This window comes from Gymnodraco acuticeps, unplaced genomic scaffold (genome assembly GCF_902827175.1).
Source record: "Gymnodraco acuticeps unplaced genomic scaffold, fGymAcu1.1, whole genome shotgun sequence".
Classification (NCBI taxonomy): domain Eukaryota; kingdom Metazoa; phylum Chordata; class Actinopteri; order Perciformes; family Bathydraconidae; genus Gymnodraco; species Gymnodraco acuticeps.
The window spans coordinates 174,696-200,077 of NW_022991389.1; the positions used below are offsets into that span (position 1 = coordinate 174,696).

The 25,382-nt window shown below is 41.2% G+C and overlaps 1 protein-coding gene across 4 annotated transcripts in view; it reads left to right on the forward strand.

Moving 5' to 3' along the window:
• Positions 1 to 25,382, forward strand: part of LOC117563170 (nuclear receptor coactivator 2-like) — an 81,994-nt gene that overhangs the window by 26,612 nt on the left and 30,000 nt on the right. For all 4 annotated transcript variants that reach the window (XM_034241350.1, XM_034241351.1, XM_034241353.1 and 1 more), the window contains 4 exons: positions 10,899 to 11,009; positions 12,497 to 12,669; positions 20,933 to 21,036; positions 22,808 to 22,985. In XM_034241350.1, coding sequence (XP_034097241.1) covers positions 10,918 to 11,009; positions 12,497 to 12,669; positions 20,933 to 21,036; positions 22,808 to 22,985 — 547 coding nt within the window. In that variant the 5' untranslated portion in view covers positions 10,899 to 10,917. The remainder of the gene's footprint in view (positions 1 to 10,898; positions 11,010 to 12,496; positions 12,670 to 20,932; positions 21,037 to 22,807; positions 22,986 to 25,382) is intronic.

Here is a 25,382-nt window from a genome sequence, read left to right on the forward strand (position 1 = left end):
TCAGATGCCTCTAAGAATGAAACACACCTGTGAAACTACACCCTGTCACTATAGTGGTTTTTCAGGAAGCCCCAAAACAAAGAAACAGAGGAGCGTTGGTTTCTATATGAGTCTGTCCTCTCAATATCGATCCTGCTCCGTGTAATTCTTTAATGGCCGCTGCGACACTCCCTCTTCTCGGATCTAATTGTTTTCAAACAGCTTCACGTGGCTCCTCTCGTTGCATTAAAGCGAGTGTGTGTGTGTGTGCCTTTCTGCCAGGCTTTCATCATGTGCTGAGGTCACTTTGATTTACCCATGATGTTATCTCCAGTCAACATGATGTCACCTCAAATAAATAAATATCTATATAACCAATAATGAAGCAATCGTACAATCTGCTGTCCACCGTCTTTAACATTTCTAACATCAATATCTGTGAACTTTATTTGATTCTGTGGCATCATGATTTGAAAAAAAACCGTATTACAAATATGTTGGATCGATATTTCAATATTGGTCGTTTGCTCCAGAAACAAATTCCTTGTTGGCAATAAACTGGATTCTGATTAGATCATTTTGTTATTCTAATTCTCGTTATTGTTATATTAGGATCTGTAGGTCTTTTTGGCTTTACAATACTTCATTCAAAGTGGTATTTTAACACATAATTAGCCTTAAACAAATATTGTGCTTCCTGCTATTTGAATATTGCCCTATTGCAATTTTCCTAGAGTTTCATCTAATTGTGCCGCACTATTCATTAAAGGTCCCATGTGATGCTTTTCTAGTTATTACTGGTTATCACCCGTCCCCTTGTGCTATGAAGGTTTCTCTGCATGTAAACGGTCTGCAGAGTCACAAACCCTCAAAGTACACCCTGTAGCGAGTACAACTGTAACGGCCCGTCCACACTACAGCGTCGACAGCTTCAATCTGCCCATTCACTTTGAATGGGGTGACGTCACGTTGCCGCTTTTTTTCGCCGAACTGAATTGTGGGTAGCATAGCGGTCCGTCTCCGCCGGAGACGCCGGAGTAGCCAGCGCCAGCCAATCAAATCCCGTTTCGGAAAATCTGACAGCTCAAGCCGTAGCCAATCAAACCGCGTCTAAGCTGGGAGAGATATCCCGCCGTTCATTTCTATATTTCAAAAAAAGATGGAGGAGAAACTAATTATCGCCGTAGCAAATCACCCGGTTTTGTATGACCAGACCCTCTTCACCTACCGGGATACAACCCGGAGGAACCAGGCATGGAGGGAGGTGGCAGAGACAGTGGGTGAAACTGGTAGGTTTTCGCCTGTTTGGGGAGTTTATATATATATATATATATTGCTCCCATAAAATCCCCGGGGGTTTTTGCTTTGTATGTCGGGGGCGGGAGATTCATGTGATTGGTTGTTGGTCGCGTTGCTTGAATAACATCCCCAAGCTTCAGACACGCCCAGCTCCAAGCTTTTTTTTGAAGCTGTAGTGTGGACGCTCCGTGACACAGAAAATACCTGTCTATGCTGCCCCAGAACGCCTCGTTGGACATTTCTCTTTTTCCATTTTTTTTCTTCCTGGTCACTCTGACGTAACGGCCCCGCACACACACACACTCAGTCACTCAGCCTTATCTTTTCTCAGCGACAGCTCTGTGGATTTCCACACACACACACACACACACACACACACACACACACACACACACACAGCCAGGCTGTGGTCAGGCTGAGTTCCGCGGTGTCTCGCAGACCCCACGCAGCAACCAGGAAACGACACCAGTAACCCAGCTCACACTGTCTGCTGCGCGAGCCTCAAAGGGCGGAGCAGCGAGCCGCGCAACGTCCCGCCAACACGGCACCCAGATCCCACGCAGCATTCTCATCTGTTTGTCATTGCTGGTGTCATTTCCTGGTTGCTAAGAAACGCCATTGTAACACATAAACACTGATGTTCAGCTGTACGGCCCGTCCACACAGCGGCGTGCGTTGAAAGCTTCACCATTCACTTTGAATGGGGTGACGTCACTTTTCGCCGAACTGCATTGTGGGAAGCGACGCGGAGCTTTGCTGGCGTGGCTCGCTTCAAAAGTTGAGCAATGTTCAACTTTTGAAGCCTCGGCAGAAGCGTCAGCCAATCGAATCATATGCCAGTACAAGCTCTATGTGATTGGTTGTTGGTCGAGTTTCAGACACGCCCGCCGGCAAGCGTCAACGCACGCCGCTCTGTGGACGGGCCGTTAGGGTGGACTCATCAGAGCACAGTGGACTCATCAGAGCACAGTGGGCTCACACGGGGGGGGGGGCAGGAGCTCCAACAAGCCGTGTAGGACAGAGAGTGAATACACAGACTGTACAGAGATGCTGAGAGAAACCAATGTGAGTTTGGAACATTGAACAATGTAAATCTATTCTAGTCGACCTCAACGATGGAATTATGATCAGTAGAAATGGCCATGACATGGGACCTTTCAGATCTACGTAGTATTTATCTTGTTTGCTTACTAAATACAAACTCATTGATCGTGCAGCCCGAAGGTGTGTTGAACGGTGACTTTGTTTTGCTCCATCAGATGAAACACAACCAACAGCGTCTGATTACATCTCTACAATGATGATGCAGGTCTAACCAACATTTTGGATGTTTATTTAGTTGGTAAATTCACTGTGAAAGTAGTATCACATGCCCATAGACTTTCTGTTTATATACATAATGCAAAGGGATGTAAAGTACCACATTGATCCAAATGACGTTAATACTTGTGGAAACAGTATCCGTTCAACATGTCAACACACATGTGTCTTAAACACGATCTTTCTCTTACATAGTACAGTAGGCAAAAAACACATTTTCAATACTTTAATTGTCCACAATTCAAAGACTTGAAGGCGGCACGTTAACACAATATACCTTTTAATGTCTTCGAGTCCCTTTCACATATATTATTAAAATAACAAAATACTAACTCAAGTTACTCGACGAAGACAAACGAACACAGCTCTTTCAAATCACTCTGAAGATCAGTGATTGATTTTTACTGTCTGGCTCCAAAGAATAACACTCAAGCGCTTCGGCCCAATCCCAAACCGCCCCCTACACCCTACCCCTCCGTTTGCGCGGAGGGTCCGCCACATTAAGTGCTGTTCCAAACCAACGAGTGTGGAGGGGGAGTGGGCTATCAAGCCCTCAAACAGCGAGTCTGCAGCGGTGCTGACTGGGGCTGCACGATTTTGGGAAAAAATCTAATTGCAATTTTTCTGACAAATATTGCGATTCGATTTGAGATATTTGTTTTTAAGCGACCCAACGGAAGTTTATTGTAAAATGCGGCCATATCTCCGGCTAGGAAGGTCGCATCAACGTGCTCCCGTCTCTAGCGCCCCCGCAGCTCGAGCTACGAGTGAAATAACTAAACTTACATGAAACGTCCGTTGGGTTGCTTTAAAGTCAAGCTTCAGTTTAAGATTCTCCCTGTAATAGAAACACGTGATGGAGCATTACTAACCTGACTCAGATGCTTTCACCAAACCATCTAAAGCTCCATTGGAAGCCATTTGGAAAGGGCAGGCACTTTCAGAAGCACTTGGCAGGTGATTGGATCAATCTGTCTATCACCTTCTATCATGGGCCGCTTCTGATTGGTTAACAATGGCTATGTGGAGCACAGCACTTCTGATTGGTGTGGATGACTCACACACAAGAAGAACAAAAAAAATCGCAGGCTTTTCGATTTGATAATCGCATAATTTAAAATCGCGATTTTGATTTAAAATCGATGAATCGTTCAGCCCTAGTGCTGACTTGAGACCGGTCTCATACCTGACCGGAGTCACGCTGTGTGTGTCCGTCAGGAAACACGCTGTTAACAAGTAGTTCCAGCAAACATCCGCTGATAAACTGCGATGTTAACAACCTCATGATAGCCTCATATGTTTTTAACTTGGGATCGTACCTGTGTTTAGTCGTACCTGTGCATTTTATTATAAAGTTGTGTATATTTACAGACTGTTGCAAAAACGAAGAAGCTTATAAAAGTCAGGTTTAAAACTAAAAGAGTTTTACAAAAAAGTAAAGTTTTATTTGAGTTATGTAGTGCCGAGAGATATGGAGTCAGAGGCGGTGCAAGGAAGGTGCAAGAATAGTAATTTTTTCACGAGCTGCAAAGGACATGTTGTCGGGTCGCAGCCCGGGTCGACAAGAGAGAGAGCCAAGAGGGCACACACTATTTATAGGTAACCCACAACATGTCCGTGTGGGAACAATAACCGCAACTGTAGTTCCAAGTTTGAATTATGTCCCAGTGGTTAAATAGGTGGTCACCACAGTTATTAATTTACATTTTGTGTCTAAGAGATGCCGATTAGAAACCGTTGTTACATACAGTTACGGCATTTCCTGTTCCTGCCGGAGAGAGGGGAGGCCGTCCCAAAGCTTGCCGCTGTGTTTACTCCCTCCATCTGACAGGAGGGAGCCTCGTTGAGCTGCAAGTGTCACTCCGTCACGGAGGGGTAGTGTGTAGGGCGTGGTTTGGAATTGGGCCTTCCTCAGTAAACACAACGAGCACTTTAACAAAGACTGATTCTCCAGTGGCAGAGCTCCATGATCCTCTCTGCTCTCTGCCTGAAGTACTGCAGGAGGGACTGTGGGAACAAAGTCAAAGTCAACTTTATTGTCAATCTTTCAGTGTGTGTGTGTACAGACAGAGAGATCAAAATACCGTTTCCTACAATCCCGAATACAACAATACACATTTTATATATATATATACAAATATGTATATCCTATATATACACAATCAACTGTACATATATCCTTTTTTTACTTTATTATTTGCCCCTTTTGTTTGTTTGTTTGTTCACCATGTAAAGCGGCCTTGGGTCCCTTGAAAGGAGCTATACAAATGTCATCTCTTGTTATTATTATTTTATGCACACATTAAAGATGGGGTAGGTAAGTTTGAGAAACCGGCTCGAGATACACTTTGTGTTATATTCCATGGAATGCTCTTAACATCCCGATAGCAATGAATATCTGAAGTGTTTTGACAAAAAATCCATAAAGAAACGTCATCTGTGGAAGCCGTGGCGCTGTAGAAAGCACGACCAATCATCTGAGCCGGCTAAAGTAACTGGATGGCCTACCTGCCTGTCAGCCTTCCATCTGTGCACAAACTCATCTCGTGCCCTCATTGGTCATGTGCGCGTTCGTGTGTGTTGGAGGAGGGGCTCTGTGAGGAAGTGGCAGATTGTTTCCGGCTGTGTATTTTCTAATTCTAGCCACTCGAGCTGCTTTCTCTAAAATGGCCGACCCCACCTTTAAGACAAAGATAAATAAAAGCACAACAATCAATATTTACAAAATAACTTAAAACCACAGATAGAAAACTATTTGAAGAAACTATATAATAGTTTTTACATTGAATATGATGGAAATCGTAGAATTGGAATAAAATACAATATGTGTAGAATTGGAAAACGAAATAATAGTGTGCATTAATGTAATGCATAGAGTGTGTGACAGCGTGTGCTCATGAAGAAGGGATGGACTGTGGGCTGCATAGAAGACTTTCTGTGTGCATTATCCCTCCATGACGGTCGCTTACTGACATGTATATGATGCACTGCTCAATCAAACAGATGTGTACTTGTTGCTGTTGCACGTCATGGCAGCACTAGTCGTAAATGTGAATTGTGAAGTCATGGCTATCATTTTGTGCAAGTTTCTCTCTGCACAAAGGTTTTGAAAGATACTGTAATGTTGCTGTAAGTAAAGGGTGATGATACATCCACTGACGAATATACGTATCTGATCTTATTGCAATCAAACAGATGTGTACTTGTTGCTGTTGCACGTCATGGCAGCACTAGTGGTTGATATGGTTGATAGTGGCTATCAATCGTTGCAAGTGTCCCTTCTGCACAACGGTTTTTAAAGATACGCTGACCAAGAGTCGACAGACATTGCTCTCACAACTCCATGGTGTGATAATGTTGCTGTGAGTAACTGGTGATGATAAATGTTCCTCTTTCCATCCTTTATGACCTAAATGTCCATTTTGTTCTTCTTATCTTGCCTCCATCTCTCCTCTCCTCGTGTAATTAGGCCATATCCTCCTCCTCTTCCTTCAGGCATTATTATTCAGAGCAACAGATGCCTCTCATCCCACTTTCTTCTGTCGCCCCCCCATCCACACCCTTATTTTGCATCATGTGTCGACTGTACGTTTGCACCCATTGTTTTCCTATCCTCTGTTCTGCTTTATTTTCTCCTTTCCCTCTCCATTATTCTACTTTTCCTCCCCTCTCTTTCATGTCCTTTCTCTCCTCTCTCCCTCCCTGTTGTTTCCCCTCTCCATTATCCCTCTTTCCTGCCTTCATCTGCTCAGTGTCAGCTGTTATGTAACAGTCAGGTGACGTGTTGGCCAGGCTTTAAAGGCCTAGCGCCCTGCTAGCACTGAGCTTCATTAGTGTGTGTGATTGTGTGAGAATATAATGTACCTTTTTTTTCAAAACCTCTATTCAATAACAAGTTTAGTTGTACAAATGGTATTGTTTTTCTCATATCAGAGATAAGATTAGTGTGTTTGTCTCCAAAAGTGAAGACTTGTCGCTTTTTTTTGCTTAAATGTGTAATTTTTTAAGTGATAAGAAAGTCTTGTTGCTCTTTTTCTTTCCTCAACCTTTATTTCAAAGTCAAAGTCGGCTTTAGTCAAGAATTCTACATGTTGTAAATCCAGAAATATCGTTTCTCGAGGTCCTACAGTGTGACATATGTACATCAAACAACAACAACAACAACAACAACAACAACAACAACAACAACAACAAAAAGGGCCTAGATAACCGGGGTATACAGTTTAAAATTTTAATAATATGTTAAAGTGTTCAGCGGAGATGGCAGAAAAGTGACGTGTGTGTGTGTGTGTGTGTGTGTGTGTGTGTGTGTGTGTGTGTGTGTGTGTGTGTGTGTGTGTGTGTGTGTGTGTGTGTGTGTGTGTGTGTGTGTGTGTGTGTGTGTGTGTGTGTGTGTGTGTGTGTGTGTGTGTGTGTGTGTGTGTGTGTGTGTGTGTGTGTGTGTGTGTGTGTGTGTGTGTGTGTGTGTGTGTGTGTGTGTGTGGTGTGTGTGGGTGTGTGTGTGTGTGTGTGTGTGTGTGTGTGTGTGTGTGTGTGTGGTGTGTGTGTGTGTGTGTGTGTGTGTGTGTGTGTGGTGTGTGTGTGTGTGTGTGTGTGTGTGTGTACATACTTCCTATATAAGTGTATACGAGAATAGTATTGAGTGCAAACATCTCCTTGTGTTGATTTCAGTCTAGTTTGAATACTTAACATAATTAAATTTACATTTTGAAGATAAAGGAAATGGATAAGTCAGTGCAACACCATCACACAAACATGGCAAACAAATCATCTTAAAGAGTTCAAAACAATGCATTTAATTCACAATACCACATCGATTGGGAACAACTCCACAATCGAGGGAAGTCACGCGTATATACACTTTAAAGTTCTCCAGATAATATCAAAAAACTATGGCTAACATGGTTTCTTGTTGTCGTAAAATGTTAGGGCTGTACAAGGGCGTGGAATCAAATGCACGATGCAGAGACAAACAAAGTATCAAAATAAAGTGTTTTAATGTAGACGGGTCATAACACACTGAATACATAAAGCAACAAAACAAAAACTACTAATACACTAACTCTGTGGACGATAACTCTGTGGACGATAACTCTGTGGACGATAACTCTGTGGACGATAACTCTGTGGACGATAACTCTGTGGACGATAACTCTGTGGACGATAACTCTGTGGACGATAACTCTGTGGACGATAACTCTGTGGACGATAACTCTGTGGACGATAACTCTATGGACGATAACTCTATGGACGATAACTCTATGGACAATGACAAAAGGATCTTACGCTGGAAGGCTTGGAACACACAAGACAATCTGGCAACGAGACAGGGGAAGACGAGAACTATATACTAGACCAGGGGTGGCCAACCCGCGGCTCTCGAGCCGCATGCGGCTCTTTGCCTAGTTTCATGCGGCTCTTCAGTTCATATCGAATTGTATATGTGTGAGTTTGGAGGAGAGACGCTGACTCCTGACTAGTGTTGCACGGTGTACCGATACTTGAAAGGTATACCGCGATACCCTGCCGTTAAAAACGTTACGATTCCTCCGTTTCATTAGTAGGCCTATCGGTACTTTAAGAATGACGGGGAAAAGTACTCCGGTGAGAAAGCGCCGTTTTAATAAGAGCCGTGTGTTCAGCGCTCTGCTTCCAATCCCTGCACTGCAGCCGTGCCTGCAGTCCCGCCCCTCTCAAGCACGCTCTAAGTCCCTCCCCTCTCTCATGCACGCGCTAGCTGCCAGAGCATGTGAGAAAACGAGAAGCATGGCTGCAAGTGGGAGTGCAACTGCCGCTGCGCCTCGGCTTGTTGACAAAAAAGACGCCAGAAGCGAAATTTTGATGTATTTGAGCTATATCTCTGACAGTGAGGGCAAGCCTACGGACACCATGAGGCCTGTCTGTAAGACATGTATTAATTTTTATTTAATACGAATTCTTGTCATTTATTTTATGTATTGTTCTCATTGTTTAAAAGGTTGTGTTATGGTTATGGTTCTGGTGTGAAATAAAGCACAATAATTACATTTAAGACTGTTTCCCTTTTTTTAAGAAAAGTATCGAAAAAGAATCGGAATCGCAATTCTTGACTTGGTATCGAAACCAAAATGTTGGTATCGTGACAACACTACTCCTGACAGTTAAACCTGATATTTAGTAGGTCTGTTAAGTATTGAATGTTGATAATTCTGACGTAATTTGGCCGGTCAAAGTTGTTTGGGCTCGGATAAAATCGCTCCGTTATTTTCGTCCCGTGTTACTTTCGTCCCGGCTCTCCCCCATCTCCCCACGTATGTGTGGTGTCAGGTAATTTTGATGTGGGCCAAGAGCCAATCACAGTAATACCTGCGATGCAGTGAATCATCACCTTTGAGGGGGGGGAAACCTATCTTTGATTAAACACTATCCAGTGTTTCGCCTACCCGCCGAGCCCCTCGCCCAAAAAATATATATCATTTTTTTGTTGTTAAATATATAGCACCAAATTGCAAATAATCTATAACTACTGGCACTTTTCACATTGAACATGTGCTCTTTTATTAAATAAACTAAACGCTTTCATTTTAAGTTGTGAGTTTAGTGTTTTTGACCCTAAGAAACACTGATGCATTAATCAATAACAATAAGCTCCTCTATCTGCTCCAGAGGATTTAAAAAAAATATATCCCAATGCCACAAAAATGCATCAGTGACGTGGTTGAAATCTTGTCTCCAGAAAACAAAAAACTGAAACAAGCGGTATCAGTGACTGTGTGTTTGATGTGGCTCTTTGCAGTAACATAGAAAAAAATGTGGCTCTTAACCTCTGACTGGTTGGCCACCCCTGTACTAGACAGACAACACCAGGTGAAGACAATTAGACAATCACAACCGTGGGAAAACAGACAAGGCAGGAAATGTACTTTAGACACATGAGGGTAGACGAGACTATCAAAATAAAACAGGAACCATCTAAACACATAACATGAAACCTAAACTAGGGAACAATCTTAGCAGAGCCGTCTACGCACAACACAAAAGCTAAGAATGAGACCTGTAGACACGCTGAAAGTGATCAAATAAATACAGTGCCAAAAAGACGAGTTTATCACCAGTGTTTGGATGAAGGTCTAACAGCATGACCATATGGTGTAGCTTCTCCCTCCCAATGTTCCTCTTTCATTCCTAAATAACACTTTTAGAATAACACAATATAATATATACACATGATTCCTTGTCTCCTTAAGTGGTACGAATGTGAATGCTTACATGAATTAGCCTTTATCAGTCATTATTGACACCTCCTGTATTCCCACTGGTCCTCCCACACGGCATTACAATGCTGCTTTGTTGTCATGAGTCATGGTTGTGATGATGCCTCTTCACTCACGTTGTGTACATTTGCAGCACATGAATTATAGTCTGTTAATAAAGCGGAGAGAAGGGTATCAGGGGTGAGCTTTTTAATTTACAAAATGCTCAGATGCACTCGTTCTGCGTGGAATTAATGCACCCCATAAGGGCGTAGGCTTTACTGTTTTGCACATCAAAGAAGAGGCCGATTCAGACGCTTTGTATGTTCAACAAAAGACACTTTGTGTATCTCTGACATCGTGGAAATTAAGCGTACATTTGCATATAAATAACCAAGTATTGTGGAAGTAATTCTGCCTGTTACTTTATATAACTAGTTTAAATGTCTAATAATAACTTTACAGGTTGTTGTTTCAACTCAGGCAACTATTAATTTCCTTACTTACAGCATTAGTAATTTAAATGATGAATTCCTTACACTTATATATATTTGTTATCATTCTAAATAAATATGGTTTAGTATAGATACGTTTTGGCTAGACCTGTCATTATAGCAAGTTTTGTAGGACCTTATATTTGTCCCTGATATAATTGCAAGAAATAATATAATTGTCATTTTAAGACCATAATGTATCACTGATATAATGATTAGATAAAATGTAAATGTATATGTATGATCGTACACGTTTTAAAAGAGCAATAAACTACAAATACTTAAGAATATTCAGACATCAGAACAGAAATGTAAAATAATGATTGTAAACAAAATGAAACCATGCAACCAAAACAATAAATACAATGGTCTCAGTTAACAACATTGCAGGTCCCTGAGTCTGATAATGGCAGGGAAATAATTCTGTAAACAAACACACATGTAAATACAATGGGTGATTATGGATGTCTGCAAAAAGCCTGGAGGCCCTGTCCACATGTACAGAAAGTAAATAGCATTATTATTGTATCAGGTGTTGTTCTGACTGTCTTTCTCTCCTCTTGTGTGTCTCCAGGTGCTGATATTGTCTGAAGATGAGTAGTGGGGGGGGAAACACCCCGGAGCCCTCCTCAGGGGGCGAGACTCTGAAGAGGAAGGACTGTCCGTCAGACCTGGTGGGACCCAGGTGAGAAACTAAAACACCACCCAAACATCCACACATAGCTTATTGCAATTCAATCAGGAGAGACAGTTTTGATTCAACGATATATATTTATTGTCGGGAATACACAGATGAATGTAATAGTGTTTGGCGATTAGACCCCGTTGTGCTGGAATATCATTCAGGAGGGGAAAACCGAACCCATGAACCCCCCCCCCCCCCCCGGGGTCTAGACACTGGTGGTGGAGGCATGAAGGGATTGATAGAGGTCGGTCTGAAGAGTAGTGGTTTAAGCTTGACCCTGGGTTTGGAAGAAAGGAAGGTGGAAGGGGTTAGCTTCATTGGAATGACTCCTAAACCAGGAAATGAGTCAGCATTTTACACCTTTTGGGCATCCTTGTATCGAAGTCAACAGCTTTTTTAAACGTATTTTTGGTTAAATGTCTGAAATAAGGTCTGTGGTTGAGTTCTACCAAATAAAATACATTAGCAAATACTCCATTGGTGAATACAGACGTTTTTACTCCTCTTAAAAAAAAACGGTGGTTGCTACCGAGTGTCTAAAGGAGACGACTAAACGTCATAACGCTGAATATTAGCCGCCTTTAGCTTAGCGGTGGTGGTGACGTGAAGTCATGTGACCAGGACGATACAATATGACATAAGCTTTATCTATCATGTATGCCACTTGTTCAGAAAAGTTAAATAAGTAAGAAGATGTAATTGAAAGTAGAAAGAGGCAGAGAGAGAAAGGTAGGATGAAATTATTCTATGCCCTCGCAGCTCGGTGGAGAAAAATGCAGCGGCAGCATTTTTTAGGACGAGACTTAAAAATATACGATCTGAAGTCGTTGAATGAGAATGTATGAAGGTTGTAGAGACGATGGACCGAGGCTTTAATGAGGACATGGGGAGGTTGTCGCTGAGGTTTTTTGAGGACGTTGACTTTAGGAAGTTAGAGTCAGGACGAAATAAACACTGGACAAAATTGAAGCAAAGTGGGAAGTTCAGAAAATATAAAAAAGCTTTTTGGGATGTCCACAGATGTATTCAAAATCAGGAAAACGTAATTTGTGTCACAACGAGGAAGATATCAATGGCAAAAAATATGATATCAACAAAAAATAATCATATAAAAGTGATATCATACATACAAATATTCTACTTTAACTTATTTCATTCTCGTGTTAACTCCCTGTTGACATGCTGTTGGGACAAAACGGTTTCCTAATTCCGGGATGAACAAAGTATATTTTATCTAATCTAAAAAATGTGTCTAATAAACATAGCAATGTTAGGGCCAAATAATATCATACATTTAGCTAATGCTGGCAAATCCAACTCAATAAAAAAAGGGTGGAAAACGGGAATTTCGAGCTTGTGCATGGCAAAAAAGAGGCTGGAGGTTTTTCCTTTAACGACAGTGATCTACCAAGATAATCATCCTCCTTTTCTTCCTGTGTATGTTAATTTTTGGTGTTAATGTTGGCGATGTCTTTGTGTCCCTGCAGCCCTAAGAGGAGCACAGAGAAGAGGAACCGGGAGCAGGAGAACAAGTACATCGAGGAGCTGGCCGAGCTGATCTTCGCCAACATCAACGACATGGACGACTTCAACGTGAAGCCGGACAAATGTGCCATCCTCAAAGAGACAGTGAAGCAGATCCGGCAGATCAAGGAGCAAGGTGAGGAAGAACACTCCTTCACACTCCACACTGTGTCCTCCTGATAATGCTAGACAGACCTTTTAGAGTCCTTTGCGCTACTAAACTGAGAGAAAATATAGGGAATGAGAACTGCTTATCGTTCTGGGACAGTGTAGCCATATTTGGAGGAAAGCATCTATAGAGTGATGAGGTCTTGCATTGCACCCTCGACTAAAAGCAATGGGATTTTTCCATAGGATTTTGAAATATTGCAAAAAATTAACTCTGTGGCAAACACACATTTATGATACTTGCACATATTATTCAGCAGGATAAAAGCAACTGCCAGAAGTAAAAAAGCGAATGTTGGGCTATCAAGGAACTACAGCAACGTCACATGACTTCACGTCACCACCGCTAAGCTAATGGTGGCTAATGTTGGGCTATAAAGGAACAACAGCACGGTCACATGACTTCACGTCACCACCGCTAAGCTAAAGGTGGCTAATATTGAGCTATAAAGGAACTACAGCACGGTCACATGACTTCACGTCACCACCGCTAAGCTAATGGCAGCTAATGTTGGGCTATAAAGGAACAACAGCACGGTCACATGACTTCATGTCACCACCGCTAAGATAAATGTGGCTAATGTTGAGCTATAAAAGAACTACAGCACGGTCACATGACTTAACGTCAACACCGCTAAGCTAAAGGTGGCTAATGTTGGGCTATAAAGGAACTATTGCACGGTCACATGACTTCACGTCACCATCGCTAAGCTAAAGGCGGCTAACGTTGAGCTATAAAGGAACTACAGCACGGTCACATGACTTAACGTCAACACCGCTAAGCTAAAGATGGCTAATGTTGGGCTATAAAGGAACTACAGCACGGTCACATGACTTCATGTCACCACCGCTAAGATAAAGGTGGCTAATGTTGGGCTATAAAGGAACTACAGCACGGTCACATGACTTCATGTCCCCACCGCTAAGCTAAATGTGGCTATTGTTGAGCTATAAAAGAACTACAGCACGGTCACATGACTTAACGTCAACACCGCTAAGCTAAAGATGGCTAATGTTGGGCTATAAAGGAACTACAGCACGGTCACATGACTTCATGTCACCACCGCTAAGATAAAGGTGGCTAATGTTGGGCTATAAAAGAACTACAGCACGGTCACATGACTTCATGTCACCACCGCTAAGCTAAAGGCGGCTAATGTTGAGCTATAAAGGAACTACAGCACGGTCACTTGACTTCACGTCACCATCGCTAAGCTAAATGTGGCTAATGTTGAGCTATAAAAGAACTACAGCACGGTCACATGACTTCATGTCACCACCGCTAAGCTAAAGGTGGCTAATGTTGGGCTATAAAGGAACTATAGCACGGTCACATGACTTCACGTCACCACCGCTAAGCTAATGGCGGCTAATGTTGGGCTATAAAGGAACAACAGCACGGTCACATGACTTCATGTCACCACCGCAAGATAAAGGTGGCTAATGTTGGGCTATAAAGGAACTACAGCACGGTCACATGACTTCACGTCACCACCGCTAAGCTAATGGCGGCTAATGTTGGGCTATAAAGGAACTACAGCACGGTCACATGACTTCCTGTCACCACCGCTAAGCTAAATGTTGCTAATGTTGAGCTATAAAAGAACTACAGCACGGTCACATGACTTAACGTCAACACCGCTAAGCTAAAGGTGGCTAATGTTGGGCTATAAAGGAACTATAGCACGGTCACATGACTTCACGTCACCATCGCTAAGCTAAAGGCGGCTAATGTTGAGCTATAAAGGAACTACAGCACGGTCACTTGACTTCACGTCACCATCGCTAAGATAAAGGTGGCTAATGTTGGGCTATAAAGGAACTACAGCACGGTCCCATGACTTGACATCACCACCGCTAAGCTAAAGGTGGCTAATGTTGGGCTATAAAGGAACTACAGCCCGGTCGCATGACTTAACGTCACCATCGCTAAGCTAAAGGCGGCTAATGTTGGACTATAAAGGAACTTCAGCACGGTCACATGACTTCACGTCACCACTGCTAAGTTAAAGGAGGCTAATATTGGGCTATAAAGGAACTACAGCACGGTCACATGACTTCACGTCACCACCGCTTAGCTAAAGGAGGCTAATGTTGGGCGTGATGATGTTTAGTCGTCTCATTTTTTGTAAAGAAACGTTGATATTTTGACACATCGCTGTAATGATTAGTCAACAGGTTGTATTTGTTAGTATATTTTCAAAGATGGCCGACTCGATGTGGATGTCGTCACATTCCCATTTGCTAATCTACTTTTACTGAGCGGGTAAAAGTTCAACATTTCAACTTCTAAGGAAAGTAACATCTAACATTCTCACACTATTTCATGATGGAAGAAAGTGTCTATTCATGTTCTCACAACCACAAACATGGAATTACCTGAGGAGAGAGTGTGGTTTCTATAGTGTATTTATGAAGCTAAATGCTGCAATCCCATCAACTGAGATGATTATATGATATGGGAATAACTTTTCTGGGCTGTTCACACGTTATTTTTGAGAATGCGTGTGAACACAGCCTGATTTTGCAGTGTGAAACAAATCAAAAAATGCAACTGTGATGTCAGTCTCTCCCTGTCCTTCACTTTTCTTATCCTTTCTTTTACTCCCACAGACTTTTTCCATTGCTTTCATTTTCTACACTTTCCTGCTGTTTTCCTTTCCTCACCTCTCCTCCATTTATGTCCTTTTTTCTCCTTCTCTTATCTCCTTTGTCCTTCCTCAAACAAATCCTTAACTTTCCTGCCCACTCCTTTCCTTTCCTCCTTCTCCCCTTGACTCTTTTTACCCTCTTACCTTTTTCCTATCCATCTAAGATCCTTCCTTACACACACTAGTCCTTTCCTATCAGTCTTTTTCTTTCTTCATATCAACATCCATCCTTTTCTCTAGTTTCCTTCAACATCCTTTGTCTTTCACATTCTTCTACTCCTACTTGTATTATCCCACTTTCACCCTCCTACAATCCATCACATTCTCTTCTGTCTCTTTCTTCTTCTCTCTTCATCCTTTCCTCTCCTTCCTCTCTGCCTTGTCTTATTACCTTTTTCTTATCCATCTTAAATCCTACCTTGATCACTTACTTATTTCCTCTCCTTTTAACTAACTTGTTCAATTCTCTTCTCCCCTCTTCCTCCTTCCTTATTCTTTAACAACATCACTCATTTCCTTTCTTTCCTTTCCCTCACTTCTTTCTCCTTCTTCCTCTCCTTCCTCTCCTCTTTTTGTTCCTGTGGTCAGCCGGTTGGTGTCCATGTGTTTGTGCCTGAAAACAACAGCTGAATAAGCACACACACACACACACACACACACACACACACACACACACACACACACACACACACACACACACACACACACACACACACACACACACACACACACACACACACACACACACACACACACACACACACACACTCATAGAGAATACACAAGTCACAGCTGTCCACTCGACTTCAGAAAGCCGACAATTGCCTAGCAGCCTGTTTAACAGATGAAGTTCTGTATTGTCGAACAAATGTCATATAAAGGAAAAACAACATGTTCAGTACATACAACATACAGAGAAATGTATAAATGGTCAAATCTAGGGTCATATTTCCGATGTGAGATGAGTGTGTGTTTTTACCTCCATTTCTGCCAACTCAACGGCTGTTCCCATGCTTACAAACTTGACTGTTCTTCTTTCAACCCAACTTGTTGCAGCTGTGAACAGAGTGTACAGCGGCCTTATTGTGAGGCCAAAAGAGGGGTGGAAGAAGTACTCATGTCTTTTAAATTAAGTACAATTATTAGTACCACAGTGTAGAAATACTCAGTTACAAGTAAAAGTCCTGCCTTATTTCAGTAAAGGCACAAACATACTACTTTATATACTTGTCATTCGGATTAATATATGTATTGTATTGCTTATTAGTAATGCATTGATGTGAACGTCATTTATATTTTGCATTAAAGGGGACCTATCATGCAAAATGCACTTTTGATGTCTTAATAAATATGTGTCCCCGGTGCGTCGGGGAACTCACGCAGCGTCAGAAAATAAAACCCTCTCTCTTTTCCTCCGTACCCAAATCTTTTAAAAACGGGGGTACAACAAGCGGATACAGATTTGCTGCCGATGTGACGTAATTTTGGATGGTGGACCCACAGAGAGTTGCTATCAGAAACAATGCCTGACGTGTTTTGGACGTCTTTGTCTACATTAGCATCGCTAACACTCAGAGCTAACCTGTACTGGAGAGCACATGTGTTTAAAAAGCAGGAAATAACAAAAGGAACTCACCTTGTGATAAACCCGCAAGAGAAAAAGCATTTGAGCTCCATACTGTTTCAGAAATAATCCTTGATGTGGTTTAGAACAGGATGGCGGACATAGAATTGCTGATCAGTAATTTTTGTATGCTAAGGACCCAGAATCAGCACTTTAGTAACAGGGCTGGAACAGAGGGATATGATGGATGTCTAAAATGCATGATCTGTTTGTATTTTGAGCAAAACACATCATAGACTTGATTTCATATATTTTTATATATCTGAGACCCATAATATATGCCTAAAAATAGCATGATAGGTGCACTTTAAGTTAAAGTACTTCAAAATTGTACTTAAGTAAAACGTTCTTCAAACACTGGTAAAAGATGATGTGTGACCTTTTACCTCCTTTGTTTCAATGGGCTCGAAACAGTGTCATATTTATTGATTAAAAGAAATAGCTTGTCTCCTCTAGATAATTCACGAGCTAAATATGAATATAATTGTAATTGTTGATTATATTTTCTCTTCCCTATGTAAAGTAATGAGTAACACAATGTATCAAATGCATTGGGTGACATATGTAATAATACATTTTATTTATGAAGGCGTCTTTCGAGCCTCTCGTCCAAGGTACACAAAACAAAACAGCACAACAACAAGACAATATAATCAATAAAAACAGAGGACGTGTCATGTGATCAGGGTGGATATGCCCGTGTGAAGAAGTGTGTTTTCAGTATTCTCAGGGAAGCATTGTACTTCCCACTAAGATGTAGAAGTATAAAGTATTGGAAAATAAAACTACCTCAAAATTGTACCTTAGTAAAACGTTCTTCCAACACTGGTGTAGAATGTGACCTTTTACCTCCTTCGTTTCAATGGGCTGGAAACAGTGTGATATTTATTGATTTAAAGAAATAAAAGCGCACTGTGCCTTTAACGGCTGCAGTGACTCTGCACAGCTCGGTCCTGCAGGAATGTGAGCTATGTGTCCTAATGGGGCCATGGGAGGCTTATGGAAGAGAGGGGGGTCTCTAATGTGGACATACAGCTCATACTGGAGCATACATTTGTATTTCAACATGTATATTTTCTACTTTATTAAAGGTCTCCTATTATGCTATTTTTAGGCATATATTAAGGGTCTTGGATATATAAAAATATATAAAAAAACATGTCTATGATGTGTTTTGCTCCAAATACCAAACGGATAATGCATTTTAGACATCCCTCATATCCCTCTGTTTCAGCCCTGTTAGAAAAATGCTAATTTGGGGTCCTTAGCGTAAAAAAAAAAAAGAGGAGGCGGAGCTAATGCCTGCTCATAATTCTACGAGATACAGCTAAATGCTGCTGTGATTAAATGCCATCATGTTCCAAACACATCAAGGATTATTTCTGAAACCGTATGGAGCTCAAACGCTTCTTTTCTTGCGAGTTCCTTTTTTTATTTCCTCCTTTTTTACACATGCTCTCTCCAGTAGAGGTTAGCTCTGAGTGTTAGCGATGCTTGCTAATGTAAACAAAGACCATATTACGTCCAAAACACATTGCGTATTGTTCCTGATGGCGACGTTTCTGATAGTGCCGTGGGTCCGTTTTGCCGATATTACGTCATATCGGATGCAAATCTGGATCAGCTCCGTTGTTCCCCCGTTTTTAGAGATTTCGGTACGGAGAAAAAGAGAGAGGGAACTCACAAAGTGTCAGAGAATAAAACCCTGACACACCGGGGACACATATCTATGTATAAAAGACATCACAAAGTGCATTTTGCATGATAGGTCCCCTTTATAAAAGAAAGGCACGTATTTATACAGCTTTATAGATTTTTTTAATCTTCACGGTCTACTGTATATGTTCTACTTTTTATTGCTGTTTTACCTACCTACCTACCTACCTACCTACCTACCTACCTACCTACCTACCTACCTACCTACCTACCTACCTACCTACCTACCTACCTACCTACCTACCTACCTACCTACCTACCTACCTACCTACCTACCTACCATGTTATTTGTAATTGACTATAGTTACTTTTTCGTTGTATCCTGATTACTTCGTCTTTTTACATCTCTGTTCACACTGCATCACATTCCAGGTGCTCAACCCTCCACACAATGATGGGAGTGTGTGAGAGAAGGTTTGCCTGAGGGCGGCATTGTGACAAAAACATCACTGTTGGTGGTTTCTGGGAAGAGAAAATACCCATTAGGAGAGTTCTCAGAGTGAGTCTATCTGACTGAATGTGTTTCCAAGAAAATAATCACACTGTGTGGTAAACATACTGTCAGTCTCTCTGTTAGATACCAGCCCTTCTTATAGTGAAGTGCAACAATCAGTGTTCCTGTGATTCGACACACCTACACTTTCAAAGTGCCAAACACTTATAAACTGCTGGCTTAAATATGCACAGTTTCATTTTTATGATTGCATCGAATTGACAACTCAATAGTTCAAAAAGTATATTTTTCTTCATAAAAGCTGCAGAAAGTCCTGAAACCTGGAAATGAGTCAGCATTTCAGCACTTCCTGTTCCCTCGTCTCAAAGTCAACGTTATTTAAATGTGTTTTCGGTTGTTAGCCTTAAATAAGGTCTGTGGTTAACACAAGCTGAAGAGATTTTTACATTTAGTTATACAACATAAAATACGTCAGTAAATACCCCACTGGTGGATTTAAAAACCGCGGTTGCTAACAAGTGCCTAAATGAGACGACTAAGCGTCATCACGCCCAGCATTAGCCACCTTTAGCTTAGCGGTGGTGACGTGAAGTCATGTGACCGTGCTGTAGTTCCTTTATAGCCCAACATTAGCCTCCTTTAGCTTAGCGGTGGTGACGTGAAGTCATGTGACCGTGCTGTAGTCCCTTTATAGCCCAACATTAGCCTCCTTTAGCTTAGCGGTGGTGACGTGAAGTCATGTGACCGTGCTGTAGTCCCTTTATAGCCCAACATTAGCCGCCTTTAGCTTAGCGATGGTGACGTGAAGTCATGTGACCGTGTTATGGTTCCTTTATACGATAAGATATTATTTTATTTGTCAGATCAAGTCTGAAATTTGACTTGCGTCACAGCAGCTCCATGTCCAACATCAACAGACAAGTATCCAGACACAAATACATGAAACACAAACAACAAACATTTAACATAACAGCACAATCAGTGAGATAAAAGCTGCTCAAAGAGCCTTCAGCGTGCATTTGATCTGGGATTTAGCTCTGTATTTACTGTGAGGATTGACTGATGCACAACGGAGTGCTTCAGTCTGACTTTATTGAATCGTGGGACCCTGTATCTCCAATTAGATGGTAGCAGTAGGTGACGTGAAGTCATGTGACCGTGCTGTAGGTCCTTTATAGCTCAACATTAGCCGCCTTTAGCTTAGCGGTGGTGACGTGAAGTCATGTGACCGTGCTGTGGTTCCTTTATAGCGCAACATTAGCCGCCTTTAGCTTAGCGGTGGTGACCTGAAGTCATGTGACCGTGCAGGAGTTCCTTTATAGCGCAACATTAGCCGCCTTTAGCTTAGCGGTGGTAACGTGAAGTCATGTGACCGTGCTGTAGTTCCTTTATAGCCCAACATTAGCCTCCTTTAGCTTAGCGGTGGTGACGTGAAGTCATGTGACCGTGCTGTAGTTCCTTTATAGCCCAACATTAGCCACCTTTAGCTTAGCGGTGGTGACGTGAAGTCATGTGACCGTGCTAGTTCCATTATAGCCCAACATTCGCCACCTTTAGCTTAGCTAAGGGAACCCTTGCAATGCGATACAAAAAACACGTCATTATTGCACCACTCTATTTATCACAGTGCATGCATTTATTAAACTACAAACAAAATGTGGTGGATTTGATGAATGTCATTTTACTTTCTATCTTATATCTCTTCATACAAAGACGTTTATTTCTATTTTCCTGAGACCTCTCTCTGTATCTGTTATTTACCCATGTTTCTCGTTGTCTCCCACAGAGAAAGCTCCGGTGGAGGATGCTGAGGAGGTGCAGCAGGCGGACGTCTCCTCCACAGGACCAGGGGTCATCGATAAAGACGCTCTCGGGCCCATGATGCTGGAGGTAGGCTCACACAAACATTACCAAACCCCCCCTGTCTCTCTCTGTTATCATGCTCTTAGGGAACATAGTTTAAAGGTCAAAGCGATAGAGACACAAAACAGTGACACCAAGACAAGTTTCTACTCACATACCCTCCTGTAAGAGACCAATTAAGTAGAAATAAAAACATTTAGATTCAAAATGAAGTAAAAAAAACTACACCTGCAGGTTTTTCCAATCTTTATTGGACATTCAGAAAAAGGCACTTCACATCAATCTTCATATACTGATATATATCTGAACAGAAAATACATAGAACAATAAATAAAGTTAAAAAAACATACAAATTGTTTGGTTTTTGTATAGTTTTATGTCATTAAGAAAACCAATAAATACGAGATTCATTTTGAGAACATTTGTCAAATAAAAATATGTTGCATAAAAAGTGCATATATTTAAATCTTAATTCTAATTGCAGAAGTAAACCTCATTCATGACTTTAAAATGAACGTCTTTGACTTTGTAACTGGTTGTCATCTTAAATGTATAAGTATTTGTTTATTTTTGGGAGATAGGTTTCCTTTTGAAAGCAAACTGAGGTGAAGTTAATGCGGAGAGATAAAGAGCTGTCTGACTGTCTCTCTTACTTTAAATGGCGTTGCATTGTACAGTGACGCAGAGAGATAAGAGTTCCTCTGGCCAGCAGAAATGCCGTCATCTCTCTGTGTGTGTGTGTGTGTGTGTGTGTGTGTGTGTGTGTGTGTGTGTGTGTGTGTGTGTGTGTGTGTGTGTGTGTGTGTGTGTGTGTGTGTGTGTGTGTGTGTGTGTGTGTGTGTGTGTGTGTGTGTGTGTGTGTGTGTGTGTGTGTGTGTGTGTGTGTGTGTGTGTGTGTGTGTGTGTGTGTGTGTGTGTGTGTGTGTGTGTGTGTGTGTGTGTGTGTGTGTGTGTGTGTGTGTGTGTGTGTGTGTGTGTGTGTGTGTGTGTGTGTGTGTGTGTGTGTGTGTGTGTGTGTGTGTGTGTGTGTGTGTGTGTGTGTGTGTGTGTGTGTGTGTGTGTGTGTGTGTGTGTGTGGTGACGTATAACATGGCACCAATGAGGTAAAAATACCTCTGAAAAGCCAGATTAGAAAAGGGAGAGGTGGAGCTTGACCAAAGACACACACATGCATGCACACACACACACACACACACACACACACACACACTATATTTAGCTCCCACCAGTCGCAGCATTGGCTGAGGTGTCGGCTCAGAGATAAATATCTCTCTGTCCGTTCCCCACAGAGTGAGATGTGAAGTGATGAGCAGCCGTTCAGCAGCACCGTGTGCAGACATGCGGCTAAAGGACAAATCACACTCTGTTCATATAGTGGGAAAACGCTGAGTTGACAGGAATGAAAGAATGGAAAAACACACACACACACACACACAGAACTAGATACTGTAGACTTGCTTTAATGCCTCGGGTTATAAAAACATTTAATTAAATGTTAAGTGTTTACATACAGTATATACAGATCTGGATATATGTTAAATATATATTTAAAAAAAGAGGTTAAACTTGGTAGGAGTCAAATCTAAAATGTCATATTTACTGCCATTTGATTTGAGTGGAGAGTTAAGATTGAACTCAGCTCTGTTTCCCCCCTTCTATCCCACCTATTGGTCTTATTCGTTTACTTTTTCTTAATCTTTCCCATTTCTCTTCCTTTGTCCTCGTTTCTCCTCCCCTCTCTTCCTCCTCCTCCCCTCTCTTAATCTCATCTTTTGTCTCCTCTTCCTCACTCCTCCAGGCTCTGGACGGCTTCTTCTTCGTGGTCAACATGGAGGGAAACATCGTGTTTGTGTCGGAGAACGTGAGCCAGTATCTGCGCTGCCAGCAGGAGGAGCTGATGAACACCAGCGTCTACAGCGTGCTGCACGTCGGAGACCACGCAGAGTTCGTCAAGAACCTCCTGCCCACCAGCCTGGGTAAGAACCGCAGGAAGTGTACTGGTCTGATGGAGGAGATACTGTGAGGTGTTTGAACCAATGTGGAGTTTCAGCCTGAGGTTAGTCTCCTCAATACACCTGAATACAGGTATGTTGAAACAGACTGTTCCTCTGTCTGTACAAACTCATAGAGGTCTGGAGACATGGGATACATGTAGGTTAAAGATCACTCAACACAGATATGTAGCTGCAGGTAACTAAACACATGTATACTATATCAGAGAAAAAACACATTTAAACAATACAAATCGCGAAGCAAATGGCTTCATAAATAAATCCATTTTCTACCGTGTCCGTAACAACATTTCTTGACATATCTTATTGATAAAGCTTTAGCTAATAGTTCAATCCTGTTGACAATATGTGCAGCTTTTGGGCTGGATTAGCTCCACATTGAAACTCATTACAGATACGGTTTATTTTGGTGTATTGCAATAGTTTGGTGTTGCATGTTGGCACTAATATTTAACAGACCTTATTGACAAAGGTTTGGCTAATAGCTGAATCCTGTTGACAATGTGTGCAGCTTTTGGGTTGAATTAGCTCCACATTAAAACTATTTGTTGTTAGCATGTGTTAAATCTTACCTCGGATGTTCTATAGGATAGTGGTTGGAAGTAGTGGAGTACAAAGACTTCGTTACTGTCCTTAAGTGCATTTTTCTGGTATCAGTACTTTACTCCACTACTTATTTTTACTTCTACTTCTTACATGTTGAACTCAAATACCTGTACTTTCTACTTCTTACATGTTGAACTCAAATACCTGTACTTTCTACTTCTCACATGTTGAACTCAAATACCTGTACTTTCTACTTCTCACATGTTGAACTCAAATACCTGTACTTTCTACTTCTTACATGTTGAACTCAAATACCTGTACTTTCTACTTCTTACATGTTGAACTCAAATACCTGTACTTTCTACTTCTTACATGTTGAACCCAAATACCTGTACTTTCTACTTCTTACATGTTGAACACAAATACCTGTACTTTCTACTTCTCACATGTTGAACACAAATACCTGTACTTTCTACTTCTTACATGTTGAACACAAATACCTGTACTTTCTACTTCTCACATGTTGAACTCAAATACCTGTACTTTCTACTTCTCACATGTTGAACTCAAATACCTGTACTTTCTACTTCTTACACGTTGAACACAAACACCTGTACTTTCTACTTCTTACATGTTGAACTCAAATACCTGTACTTTCTACTTCTTACATGTTGAACTCAAATACCTGTACTTTCTACTTCTTACATGTTGAACACAAATACCTGTACTTTCTACTTCTTACATGTTGAACTCAAATACCTGTACTTTCTACTTCTCACACGTTGAACACAAATACCTGTACTTTCTACTTCTTACATGTTGAACACAAATACCTGTACTTTCTACTTCTTACATGTTGAACTCAAATACCTGTACTTTCTACTTCTTACATGTTGAACTCAAATACCTGTACTTTCTACTTCTTACATGTTGAACTCAAATACCTGTACTTTCTACTTCTTATATGTTGAACACAAATATCTGTACTTTCTACTTCTTACATGTTGAACTCAAATACCTGTACTTTCTACTTCTTACATGTTGAACTCAAATACCTGTACTTTCTACTTCTTACATGTTGAACTCAAATACCTGTACTTTCTACTTCTTACATGTTGAACTCAAATACCTGTACTTTCTACTTCTTACATGTTGAACTCAAATACCTGTACTTTCTACTTCTTACATGTTGAACTCAAATACCTGTACTTTCTACTTCTTACATGTTGAACACAAATACCTGTACTTTCTACTTCTTACATTTTGAACACAAATACCTGTACTTTCTACTTCTCACATGTTGAACACAAATACCTGTACTTTCTACTTCTCACATGTTGAACACAAATACCTGTACTTTCTACTTCTCACATGTTGAACTCAAATACCTGTACTTTCTACTTCTTACATGTTGAACTCAAATACCTGTACTTTCTACTTCTTACATGTTGAACCCAAATACCTGTACTTTCTACTTCTTACATGTTGAACACAAATACCTGTACTTTCTACTTCTTACATGTTGAACACAAATACCTGTACTTTCTACTTCTTACATGTTGAACTCAAATACCTGTACTTTCTACTTCTTACACGTTGAACACAAATACCTGTACTTTCTACTTCTTACACGTTGAACTCAAATACCTGTACTTTCTACTTCTTACATGTTGAACACAAATACCTGTACTTTCTACTTCTTACATGTTGAACACAAATACCTGTACTTTCTACTTCTTACATGTTGAACTCAAATACCTGTACTTTCTACTTCTTACATGTTGAACTCAAATACTTGTACTTTCTACTTCTTAC